This window comes from Lepus europaeus, chromosome 2 (genome assembly GCF_033115175.1).
Source record: "Lepus europaeus isolate LE1 chromosome 2, mLepTim1.pri, whole genome shotgun sequence".
Classification (NCBI taxonomy): domain Eukaryota; kingdom Metazoa; phylum Chordata; class Mammalia; order Lagomorpha; family Leporidae; genus Lepus; species Lepus europaeus.
In genome coordinates, this window is record NC_084828.1 from 68,580,616 (window position 1) to 68,594,604 (window position 13,989).

The following is a 13,989-nucleotide window of genomic DNA, read 5'->3' on the forward strand; positions in this document are numbered from 1 at the left end:
TCATTTCAAGTACGTGCTAAGTTTTCACAGCAACTAACATGCTCCCTTAAACCTGCATTTAGAAGTAGGAAGGAGTCATCAGCATTGTGGCATAGCAGGTAAAGCTGCCATCTGTGACACTGGCATCCCGTGGAGGCACCAGTTTGAGTCCCAGTAGCTCCACTTTCAATCCAGCTCCCTGCTAACTGCCTGGAAAAGGCAGAATATGTCCCGAATGCTTGGGCCCCTGCTTCTCATGAGACCTGGAAGAAGCTCCTGTCTCCTGGCTTTGGTCTGGCCCAGGCTTGGCCAGTGCAGCCATATTGGGAGTGAATCAGCAGATGGAAGATCTCTCTCTCCTTCTTTCTGCAGCTCTTTCAAATAAATAAATGTTTTTTTCTTAAAAAAAAAATGTAGGAAGAGTACAAATTATAAAACAGTTTCCATTCTGTAATTTAACAAGTCATAAACTTTACCTGTGAATTAACTCATGTATTTGTAATACAATTCCAACTAGAGGTCTGCTGCTACTACTTCATATTTAGCCTCCCTTTGAAAAAAACAGATACCTAAATCATATACAAAATGAATCACATTGGTGCCAGCACTGTGGCACAGCAGGTTAAGGCACCGCCTACAGTGCTGGCATCCCATATGGGCGCCGGTTTGAGTCCTGGCTGCTCCACTTCCAATCCAGCTCTCTGGTATGGCCTGGAAAAGCAGTGGAAGACGGCCCAAGTTCTTGGGTCCCTGCACCTGTGTAGGAGACCCAGAGGAAGCTCCTGGCCCTGGCTTCAGATCGGCGCAGCTCCAGCCAGATGGAAGACAAAATGTAAAAAATGCCAACACATTATATAGCAAATACTTACTGTACCATATGCCATCACACTACCTTAGACTTCCAGAGTAAACTATTTGAGTGTGATGATCAGAATAAACATTTTCCCACTATTTAGCTTACGGAGAAGCATATCTTGAAATTCGTGTTTTAAAAACAAAGGAACTTCTGCCTCAAGATATAGAAAGAGCAGGACTGACTTCAAATTCAAACTTTGCAAACCACAGGAGGTGTTTGCAGAGGGAAGTTGCAGAGGGAAGTAACTGGTGACAAAAGTCCACCGGGGATAGGTCAGCTGGAACAGCTAAACAGGTGAAGGTGGCGTGCAGAACGGCGAAACTGTGCGAAACCCCCGGGACTGAAGGAACTACAGGGTGTTCACATCCTCTTACAGGTGCTTCCTCTGTGAACTGCACCTGGCACTCACAGATCAGAAAGAGGTGTCATCGTGGTGCTAGTCTGGAGGAGATAGTCATGTATGAGAAGCAGAAACTCTACGGGGGCTTTTCTATCTCCACCATTGAGCATCATTTTCTTCACAAACGACCAAAGTTACCCAAGAAGCTGTTCTATATCTAGATGTATTTCAAAATTTCAAAAAATATCCAGACCAATGCCTTAGGTAGTGGATTCTAAATTTCTCTTCAAGAAAACGAGAGACAGAAACACTTTTCAAGTCGTATCTAGAGGCTAGCATTAACGGAAAAACAAATTCAAAAACACTGGAAGAAAACCACAAGCCAATATTCCTCATGTGCACAGAGACAACCATCAAAATCATAGAAACTGACTCCAATAATACATGAAAACAATGTCGTTCACCCAAGAAATTCAAGACAGTCTCAATAATGTAATCTACCAAATAAAAGGACTAAATAAAAAAACCTGTGAGGGCGCACATTAGAGGAAGCCAGGAAGCTGGATTGGAAGGTGGACAGTGATACAGGATGTAGGCGTCCCATCCCAATATGTGCCAACTCCTGCCCCTGGGGTGGCATTTTTTTTTTTTTTTAACTCCTTCACCCTATACTTGAAAAATGTTGTTTTCTGTTTGGGAAGATAATACATGCTCATTTAAAAAGCAGACAGTCCACTTAATCTAGAGTCATGGTATAACGAGAAAAAACACCACAGCAAAGGAACCAAAGAATATTTCCAATATGCCAAACAACAAACGCAGAAACCGAGGTAACAAGAACAAGGAAGACACTATGACGCCCCCAAATGAAAAGGACACCCCAATTCAAGATTATGAAGATGATGAGATCGAAGAAATGCAAGAAGCGGATCTCAAAAAATTGATAAGAACATTAAGAAGTTCTCAAAAACAAATTCTTGAACTACAGAAATCCTTCATGGACAAGATAGAAAATCTCTCTCGTGAAAGTGAAATATTAAGGAGGAATCAAAATGAAATGAAACAACTAGTGGAACAAGAAACTCTGATAGTGACTAGAAATCATAATGAAATGAAGAGTTCAATAGATCAAATGACAAACACATTAGAGAGCCTTAAAAACAGAATGGGCGAAGCAGAAGAGAGAATATCAGACTTAGAAGACAGAGAACAGGAAAGGAAACAGGCAAACCAAAGAAAAGAAGAAGAAATTAGAAATCTAAAAAATATTGTCAGGAATTTACAGGATACTATTAAAAAACCCAACATTCGGGTTCTAGGAGTTCCTGAAGGCATGGAGAGGGAGAAAGGATTAGAAGGCATTTTCAGTGAGATACTAGCAGAAAATTTCCCAGGTTTGGAAAAGGACAGAGGCATCTTAGTACAGGAAGCTTATAGAACCCCTAATAAACATGACCAAAAGAGATCCTCACCACGACATGTTGTAATCAAACTCACCACAGTGAAACATAAAGAAAAGATCCTAAAAGGTGCAAGAGAGAAACGTCGGATCACTCTTAGAGGATCTCCAATTAGACTCACAGCAGACTTCTCATCAGAAACCCTACAAGCTAGAAGGGAATGGCGAGACATAGCCCAGGTACTAAGAGAGAAAAACTGCCAGCCCAGAATACTATATCCTGCAAAGCTCTCATTTGTGAATGAAGGTGAAATTAAGACTTTTCACAGCAAACAGAAACTGAAAGTATTTGTTGCCACTCATCCTGCCCTGCAAAAGATGCTTAAAGATGTGTTACACACAGAAACACAGAAACATGGTCACCAATATGAAAGAAGGTAAAGGAAGGAAACCTCACAGCAAAAGATCACAGGAAGCTCAATTTCTCTTTGACATAGAATTAAACTCTGATGCTCTGTTAAAGCAATGTGTTAAAGTAATCTATTATGTTCTCTTGATGTCTGTTAAATTCTAATTGTTCAAAAACAGCTGAATTTTTATTAAGAGCTATGGGTTATTTAAATATGTGCTTTTTTCAAAAATTTGAATATCTGCTGCTCATAAAACTAAAGCGTTGTTGGTTCTGTGTTTAGCTGTCCTCCTATAGGTTCCTATGGACTTTTTCCAGCCACTTCTATTGTAGTCAGTACTTTGGGATGGCTCTGTAAACAGATGAAGCCAATAATGTATTAACAGTACCAACTGAGAGAAAGTATGGTTAACTGAGGTTACTAAAAAGAAAAAAGCAATTCAAATCAATTGGCAATCTACAAAAAAGAGTTAAAGATTTTAAAAGCTATTATTAAAATTGATATATGGGTCTATTATGCTATATTATATGTGTGTACATATTGTATGTCCACATGGGGAAATTTTATTAAGAGTTTTATTTTAAATGGCTTATAGATAAGATTGTCCATAAATTTAAGCTGCTAAAATCAATCAAAGATACATTTTAATTTGTGGGACCTGAATCTGCGTATCATATGTTTTAGACTTGTTGGTAGAAAGAAACTAAAAACATTTTAGATGGTTGTGCTTAAGTTTACGGGTTAAACAAACTACACCATGTTAGATATTTAAGAGGTGTTTTCAAATACATGATTCTTAAAATTTATAGAAGGCATTGGACCTTCTGGTAAATGTTTTCTTAAGTTGTTATCTAATGGTTGAAACGGTTTGTTAAGTATTCATGTGATATTGCTATTGTCAGCAAGCGATCTAGGACTTGCTCCCTCATTTCTCTATTCTAAGCCCAACAGAAGTCAGCTTGTGAAGAGCCCTGGCAGCTCTGCCAAGAGTTGGATCACTGGAAATGGACCTGCCCTGGAGTCGAAGGATGCCCAGGTCAGAGCCACAGATCTTATTGGCTCTAAGCTGTAAAGCCCTTCACTCAGCCCAACTTCCAAAGTGACCACTGCAGCTGAGGGGATGGTCAAGTAGGGTCAGCAACATTGCAGGCAGAACTGTCAATTTCTTGTTAGAGATGCCCCCTGCCTTTACCTGGCCAGCTCTCCTCCCAGGCCAGCCAAGTAATGAAAGTCAACAGAGTGCCTTCCCCTAGGAGGTTCACACCTCCCTTAGGATATACCCCATGTGAAGAGATAGATAGGTCTGGGCCTCTGAATTTACAAGGCCTAAAGCCCACCAGATTATTATCAAGCCCCTTCTATCAGGTTCTATTTGCCTCTCAATCAGAAAACTTAATTGTAGCTTAGACAGCACCTTTCTTAGCTCCTCTAATAATGACTCTGTCCTTTGTTCTAGGCCCTGTCTAGTGCACTTGGGCCTCATTCCTTTGTAATCATAACCTCTACTCTACCACCAATGGCTCTACTCCCAACATGTGTGTACTGATGGTCCTCTTCCCCACTTAATGCTGTATAATTGTTCAAACCTGGTAAATGCCACTCTTAGGATCCTTGGTTACTATCCTCACTCTGTCTTTTATGACCTTGTCTAAATATGATCAGAGTCGGCAAACTTGGAAGGCTTCCATAGCCTTGGCAACTCATGACGACAGCCTCGGGTGTTTACTGGCGCCATAAACTAGAGTGTCAATTTGTTGGGTCAACAACAGGAGCCACTGTGCACTTGCTCCTCATGTGGGATCTCTGTCCTTAATGTGCTGTACATTGTGATTTAATGCTATAACTAGTACTCAAACAGTATGTTTCACTTTGTGTTTCTATGTGGGTGCAAACTGTTGAAATCTTTATACTAAATTGATCTTCTGTATATAAAGAGAATTGAAAATGAATCTTGATGCAAATGGAAGGGGAGAGGGAGCGGGAGGGGGGAGGGTTGCGGGTGGGAGGGAAGTTATTTGGGGGGGGGGAAGCCATTGTAATCCATAAGCTGTACACTGGAAATTTATATTCATTAAATAAAAGTTAAAAAAAATAAAATAAAATAAAATAAAAAGGAAATAAAAAAAAAAAACAACCTGTATAACTCACAAGTTGTAGAAAAGAGTAAAAAACAGCATTCATGATAAAAATCCTAGAAATGAGGACTAGAAGAGAACTTAACATAATGAAGGGCATCTGCAGAAAGCTACAGCTAACATTCCACTTAATGAGAAACTCTTAAAGATGAAGAAACTGACAAAGATGTTCTCACTCATCACTCATATTCAATGCTACTTTTGAATTCCTAGACAGTCTAAGGAGGAAAAATAAATAATTAGAAGTAAAATTGTCTTCATTTGCACACCAGTCACATGAAAAAAAAATGAAAAGATCTACAATAAACTACTCAACTTAAAAATGAATTTACCAAGGTTGGAAGGATACAAGGTCAGTATACAAAAGTTCATTGTATTCTTATATACAAAGAATAGACAATTAGATGTTGAAATTAAAAAATAATGTACAGGGGTAGGCATTTGGCCTAGTAATTAAAACACCCATGTTCCATTATCAGAGAGCCTGGGTTTCATTCCCAGCTCCTGATTTCTGATTCAGTTCCTGGAAGGCAGCAGCGATACTCAAATAATTGGGCTCCTACCACCCACATAGAAGAGAAGGCTTGAGTTCCCAGCTCCTGGGATTAGCCTGGCCCAGTCTGGCCTTTTTGGAGTAAACCACTGAAAGAGAGCTAGTTCTGTTTCTGTCTGTCAAATATTGTTTTTACAAAGTACAGCAGACCCAAATCCCCAAAGTATTTAGGTATAAATCTAACAAAGTATGTGTGAGATAAAAGAAAATCTAAAAAAAAATGGAGAAATATATTGTATTCATAGCTTTGAAGACTCAGTGATGTTAACAAGAATCCTCCTTTACTTGATCTATAAACTCAAGGCACTTCTAAAACTTATACAGAAAAGTAAAGAATCTACAAGAGCTGAAAACAATTCTTTAAAATAACTTCAAGGTTTACTACAGTAACAAAGGTAATGTGTTACAGGCAAAACAGACACCATTAGAACATCACAGTATTAACTGTTTCAGGCAAGATCCTATAATGCCAAAATTACTGGATTAAACTTTAATGAGACATCGGCTCCCAAAATTCACTAATTACTGTGGTGGTTTTAACATTCTTTGATAAGTCTTTTCTTCAAAAGCAAGAATTAATTCCTCTCCATCTGAGGCATATGCACATTGCAGACTCACTTCTAACATTGGAAAAAAAGAATCAGTAACTCTATAAAGAGATGCCTGGCAGGTACCACTTCGTGTACTCTTCACATAATGCAAAGGCAAGGGTGCTATATTAGTAACTTCAAGCTAACGGTGAGAAAATATCCAAGAACCCAAAGTGCGGAACAATCTACAGAATTTTTAACCACTATTCTTCAGAGGATCATGGTCATAAAGGAAATAAAGAGAGACTGTCACAGATTCTAAGAGATTAAGAAACAAGACAACTAAATGCAATGTACAAGTAGTACAGACTAGATTGAATTCTGGAATAGAAAAGATGTTAAGTGTCAAAAAGGTAAGGGAATGTGAATAACAGTACTGTATCAATGTTAATTTATCAATTTTGATAAGTTTATCATAGTAGTTTAGTTTTGAAAGATATTATTAGAGGAAGCTGGGTGAAGGGTATACTGGATTCTGTGCTATTGCGCTATTTTTAGAACTGTTCTGTAAATCTAAAATTATTTAAAATGTTAAAAAATTACCATTTGCTACCACTTTTGTAAATCATACCTGAAAATACTATCAAACTGAAATTAAACTAGATGTGAGTTTTTGAGACTACCATTCATAATCTGAATTTAAAGTTCATCAAAACAACTTTACTGTGCACCAAAACTCACTGTTCTTAGTGTTTCTAAATTTGAACTCATAAAAATACGTGTATACCACCAGCAGACTCATTTCTGTTTAAGTATTGGGATCCATACAAAGATTTCAATAGAAAAAATGAGCTAAGATGAAGGAAAAAAATGCCATCTAGTGGTGACTGACAGAGATGACTGTTCACCAACAACACTATGCAGTTTGGAAAGGTGTACCTATTCCCCTATTTATATAGTTTATCTATTTATGTACTTATCTACCTACTCATCTAAAAGGCAGAGAGCAACAGATAGAGAGGGAAAGACATAGAGATCTTTATTCACTGGTTACTCCACAAATGCCCACAACAGCCAAGGCTAGGCCAGGTTGAAGCCAGGAGGCAGGAACTTCATCCAGGTCTCTCACGTGGGTGGCAAGAGCACATCCTTCTTCTGCTGTTTTCTCAGGCAAATTAGCAGGGAGCTGGATCAGAAGAGGAGCAGCCAAGACTCATTCCAGCACTCCACTATGGGATGTCTGCATTGCCAAGTAGTGGCTTAACCTTAGACAGCTACAATGCTGGCTCCTTATGTTTTTGATAAATAAGACTACCAGAAGGACAATGCTGATCATGACAGAATCCAATAAAGAAGACCACTTAGATCAAAAGTATTAAAAGATAAAATATCCCAGCAAAATCTAAGAGAATAACTTGCTGGCTACATTGATTAAGCACGATATCTAAAGCATAATAAAGGGTATGCCCCAGCTTAAAACTCTGTAATATACCACATTACATCCACCAAATCATTAACTTCGTCATGGAGATTGTCTTACAACACAAGAATTGAACAATTAGGAAAGGGAGAAAAATAAAGACACTGACTGTAAGGAGAGCATGCTTGAATCATGTGGAAAAAAACCCACTAAGGTTTCCTAGAGGGCGCATTAGCCCCTCTACTTTGTGAAGACTAAAAAGAACAGGGACAAGAGGCAAGGCAATGGTGTGAGAAGAAAATAAAAGGAGTAGTTGAAGGTAGGTACTGTGCTCCCCTTTGTTCAAAGTGTATGCTTAGAGAAGAATACTTGCCTTTCTGAGCTACATTCAGATCTATAAATCATTGTGATTCATCAAAGAAAGCTTTTTAAATTTTAGCATTGTACCAGGAAAACATGATAGTTTAAAATACTCCTGCGCCCTTAATAAAAAATAATTTTGGTGGTGTCAACTTAAAATCATCAGGCAGCAAGATAACAGTACTAGTATATTTCCTAGCACACACTAATTGCTTCTTAAAAAAATCAACTCCTGGCAGATAAAAGACCTGGGAAGAGAAAGAAAGGGAAAACAAAGGAAACAAAAAGGACAAGAAAGCAAGACAGTTTAGCATGCATAGTATTTTTAGTCCCAATTTTTTTTATAGTTACACATTATTAAATGTGTAATTTCTTCATAAATGTGAACCAAAAATACTTTGTTATTATTCTGTAAGACATGTCTTCAGAGTTGTTACCTAACAGAAAATACTATTATAACCTTTTGATAAGAAGTGAGAAAAACTTGTCTCTTCATATTCTTTTATTAAACAAATAAGGCTGGTAGTGGAACTTTTTTTTATTTAATGCATAAACATATAAGTCCCTTTATTAGAGAAATTGTACATATTGGTGAATATGGTCAATGGTCACATCTATGGGTTAATCCTTTAAAAATCAGAATCAATAATTAGGATAAATTCTATGCTCTCTTCATTACATGGTGAAGTGTCTTGTGTAGTCATATTCTATTGTTGGAATGACAGCTTGTACAAATTTCAGAAAAATTAGAAGATACCTAAAGGTCTTTAGCTAAGGAAAATAAAATTTACAAACAGTTATGTTTTAAGCTCACATTGTAAATATTCATTTTATTAAATAATTTCTCAAAAAAAAGACAAAATCTTATTTCAAGTCTTCAAAAGGAATTCAATCATGCAAATTTGTCTATTTAACGAGGTTCTTTAGACTGCCTGCTTATTCCAATATTTGAATTTGAAAATTCAGATTACATAGCTTCAAATACTTTGATATAAAAATAAGTACAAGACTATCCACAACAAAAGAGCATAAGACTGATTTATTTACCCTTCCCCTTTACTGCTTTTAAGTTCACTACTGTATGTTAGAAAATGAGGGAGAATAATGAGTATAAAATACTGTAGCAAAAAAGAAAAAAATATTGTAGCAAAAACCAGGAAAACTAATTAAATGGAAACATTAATAATGGACTGATTCGAGATTAGTATATGTACCTGTCACACTGGATTCTTTTTAATAAAACCCTGAATTTTTTTCTATAATCAATTGCACAAATCACCAAGTCTAGTACCAACCTGGCACCAAACAATTCAAGCTATTTGGCATCTCAGTTATTGACTTCAACTGCTTTTGATGCATCCATGCTATAAGTACGTGTATTTAAAAATCCAACAGTTTGCACAGACATTTAATTTACTCTTTTTGTCAACCCCAGTCAACTGAATAGGTGAATCACAGAAGGAGACAATGGTGTTCTCTGAAGAAAAACGAACATGCTATAATGCTATATTTTAAGAATATTTAATTGATACATTTAGGTTGAATTATTTGCTTCAAGGAGAACTCAGATTAACATAACCTAATTTTCCTTTTATCTGATAGGAAAAACAAATTTTTTGGTAACATGTAAAATTGGAAATATCTGCAGAAAAGGTTAACTCATGTTATCCTAAATTAGTAGGTGACCTCTGTAAAAAGGTAGAGCTACTAGTGCATACGGGGATGTGTTCTAATCAACTGAACAAAGCTAACACAATATAATATTTCTGAAATAAAGGCTCCTGCTAGGACTTTCAGATATGAAAGACTAATATAAACTATGGATACCATATCATTAAAGTTGGACTAAATTTCCCCAAAATGGCTAAAAAAAAAAAAAAAAAAAAAGAAAGAAAGAAAAAGCAAACATACAAGCCATTTTGCCACCAATCACACAAACAGGTAAGGATACATATGAACACCAAGTTCTCCCCCTCCTTCTGCAACAGTCTCAATGATTTTCTTCATCACCTCAGCATGCCTAAAAGGAAAGAATACATCTAATGAGCTAGGATCAATTAGGTCAAAACAGGAGAAGCATGTTTTCATTTGTGCAGAAATCAACCCCACTGTTGGTGAATTCATTTTTAATATGCAATAGTTACATTATAATCTCCCCTCTACTGCCCACCATGTCAGATTGTTGAGCCATGCAGTTTTATTGGGATAAGGGTGAATTTCAGAATCGTGTAGTAATCAAAATGAACAAAATGGCATTAATCAGTTTTCTGATACTTGCGGGAGCAAAAGAAGGGGAAACCATATTGGGATAAATCTTTTCATGGACAAATGATACCTCTCCGAGGCTATAAAAAGAAGTTTTATCAAAGGACTTTTCTGCGAATATAAACTAACAGAAAGTCAACAAACAAACCATCTTTCATATATATCCTGGAGAAAACGCTACTTCAGTTTTTATAAGAACATCGTTCATGACAGAAGCAGTCAACATAGAAGATGACAGTAAATGTATTACACCACGCACTAGCACCAACTGAGATAGCCCATACAAAGGTCCCAAATGTCCTTAAAGTTTCATTTTATAGCCCTCATCTTTTTTTGTTGTTGTTGTTGTTTGCCATATTTACATGCCATTATATCATTTTGTCATCTATTTTTTCAAAATGTTTAATGCAATTATCAGTTAAATTGACCTAGCTATTTTTCCCAACTGAGTAAAACGTACACCACAAACAGACACAGATCAATTTGATAAGCATCACACTAAATCTCAAATCATACTGAGAAACTAACAGAGTAATTCTCAAAAATGGAAGGCTTTCAGTCATTTTGAACTAAATAACCCTCTGAATATTAAATTTAATACTAGCAATATTAAATTTCATGACATATATTTAAAAACTGTAAAAATAAACTATGCTTTCTATAGGGTAAAATTTGGGAAGAAAGAAGTTGCATAAAATAAGAGAATATTAATTCTTTTAAACTAGAAAAGGGGGAGGAAGACACTAAATGTTTTATCTAATTGGTCATTGGAACATAATATTGTTGACAGTGTATTACCAGTATATTTCAAGGTATTAAAAAGTTATCCATTAGAAATAGGAGGTACTTCAAAAAGTTTATGAAAAAACAGATTTAAAAAATAAGTTTAAGAGTGGGTCTTTGGCACAGTGGTTAAGATACCCCTTTCAGTGTCCCATTTCACACTGGAATGCCTGGGTTTGAGTCCTCGCCCTGCTTCCAATTCCAGCTTCCTGATAATGGGCAGCCTGGGAGGTAGCATGTGACGACTCAAGTACTTGAATCCCTGCTACCCACATGGGAGTCCTGGATTGAGATCCAAGCTCCTGGTTTCAGCTAGGCCCAGCCCTAGCTGTTGTGGGAATTTGGGAAGCCAATCAATGGATATAAGATGAGAGTAGAGAAGCCAAGACTCAACCCAATATCTAAAGAGGGGATGCTGACATTGCAAGAAGTAGCTTAACTGGCCACACCAGAATCTGTTGTGCCACCACTGCTGGCACAACAATGTGAACCTTGTACTGTACAACTGTACATTCACCATACATCAAACCATGAGTATTTCTGATCTAATATATGATCTCTGAAACCTCTAGGAGTTAAAAAGAGCAGCAAAATCATAAAGATCTATTTCAAAATTAACAAAGAGAACAAAAATATTCCTAATCTATTAACCTCAAATAAATTGGATTTTAAAATTTTTATTACATATTTGACTAAGCATAACAACATTTCTAAGACAACAGAATTTTGTTTATGAAGTAAATTTTTTTCTGTCAGAGTACTGTTTACAGATTTCCAAATAATAAATTCATGAAACACACATATATCTGTAAACTGCATTTATCTAAATATATACTTATATATACACACAGACCTGCATGGATGAACTGAACACATAGGAGGTGGTGGGAGATGAGGGTGATTTTCAATAGTCACTGTTTTCTTCACATGATCTTGACTAATATCTTCATACATGTGTTCAACTGTTAAAGGCTGCCGTTGCTGAATGCATAAAAAATGCTTAGAAATTACTATTTAAAAACTTTCCATCTAAACCTCAATGTTTATAATACATTTGGCACCCCACCACATCACCTGCAACTTAGAATTCCAGACTGTTTAGAAATAAAAGATTATTTTGGGGAAGTTAACAATTTATTTATATCAAGGGGAAGGGGTAAGGGTCAGTAAATCCAGGTTACACATCAGCTACCACCTAATGCAGGAGAGATTCCACAAAAAGATAAGCTGGTAGCTGTCCAAACATTTTATAACCTTGTAACTCATATTTTAGCCCTATTTTATTTCCTTGCTTCCTATCTATAATTATTAAGAATGATAGGTCAAACTAGCCGATCTTATTTAAATAATTCCTTAATTCAATTAAGTAGAAGAGCTCAAAGAGTTTTATGTCCTACAGGAAAAAATATATGTGGCATAATCATTTTGTAAATGCCTATAAATACAAAATATATAATCCCAAACAAAGTTTAATAAATATACCAATTCCAATTTCCTTCACATTTTGAAGGAATGAGTTGAGAGACAGAAGAATAAATATGTAAGATTTCTGTTTACGTTAATATTATCACACTGAATAAATTCAATTTTAAAATAAGAATCAAATCCAGTATTAATTAGATGACTGTAAAACAAGAGATTTCTAAAACTAAAAGTCTACAATATGTACCCATGGACCTCACAAGGAAGGAATTAATTAAAGCCAACAATGTAAAATATTTACATTAAAATTTATTTCTCTTTATTTTTACCTCATCATAGCCAAACAGCCATAGCCGGGGTGTCTGATAATATTTATCATAAGTGATGTAAAGGTCATAAGTTCTGGTTTGCAAAATAGCATCTTCACCTCCAGCATCAGCTTTGGCTTTACAAGCTTCTACGAGTTTTCTTGTGTCTAGAGTAGCCTGCCATACAACAACAGAGAAAATTTCATAGCATTACATCAGGGTAAATGTGACATTCTAGAAAAAAAAACTGTTTCCTATTTTCTACTTTTGTTTTCTCAAAAATAAATTAACTTAAAATTCAAGGCTAAAATTGAAAAAAAATGTCTCAATGTAAACAAAAATTTACATGAAAAAACGTTATTAAGAACACTAATCTATAAGTTCATTTATTAAAAAATAATTTAAAAACTCAGTTTACAAACCTCATCTGTTTCCAACAATCCACTCTCTTCATATTCTGTTATAAAAAGAACAATAAATTAGTAAGTTCAAGAAAATTCACTAAACCAAATTAAAAATTACTTTGGATTATCACTCAAAAACTGGCATTTTGGTTTTATTTTCAACTGAAGATACTGAATAGAAATGAATGACCTAATTCTAAACTTCAAGCAGTGAATCCTTTATATGACAAAAGTTCAGACAAAGTCAGCATAAATGTTTAAAGCTCGGTATGTGCTACAGTCTATTAATGGTATCAACTACGAAAATAATGGTGTAGAGCCCTCAGTGACTGCACAGTGCAAACCAGGCTTTTTATATACAGTAGTCCCCCCTTATCTGCAGGAAAAATACAGTCTGACTGCCACCGCAGACAGCATGGAATACAATACTTTTTCCATCTACACTAAGAACTTACACATCAGATCTCTAACTTTTGTAGTTCGAGGTACAACAAAACTGGCACAAGTATCTTTTTCCTTCTTCACAATTCACAATAGAAGCCTAGTTCTTCCCAGAGGTCTTAGCAATCTCAGCATATGTTTTTTTCTCCCCCTTTCCTTTTTAAATGTAAAACTTCCACGTTTTCACTCAAAGAAACCTCCTTACAGCTTCTCTTCGGCAAGGGCAACGTGCCAGCATCGGTACTCTTACGGTCTGAAGCTATCACTGCATAAAGTAAGCGACACCTAACCCTAAGCACTACAACACCCTAACACTAGCTCTGACAGCCAGGACGGTCACAAGAGACAAAGGGATGGTTAGCATACAGTGTGGATATGCTAGAC

At 36.1% G+C, this 13,989-nt stretch overlaps 1 protein-coding gene across 1 annotated transcript in view; it reads right to left on the reverse strand.

Annotated features, from left to right (window-relative positions):
* Positions 1-8,505: 8,505 nt before the first annotated feature.
* The window catches only part of ATG3 (autophagy related 3), a 39,725-nt gene continuing 34,241 nt past the window's right edge, over positions 8,506-13,989 (reverse strand). Inside the window, exons 8-12 of the mRNA XM_062208102.1 lie at positions 13,183-13,217; positions 12,782-12,937; positions 11,884-12,011; positions 9,934-10,002; positions 8,506-8,739 (exon numbers count right to left, since the gene is read on the reverse strand). Coding sequence (XP_062064086.1) covers positions 8,658-8,739; positions 9,934-10,002; positions 11,884-12,011; positions 12,782-12,937; positions 13,183-13,217 — 470 coding nt within the window. The 3' untranslated portion in view covers positions 8,506-8,657. The remainder of the gene's footprint in view (positions 8,740-9,933; positions 10,003-11,883; positions 12,012-12,781; positions 12,938-13,182; positions 13,218-13,989) is intronic.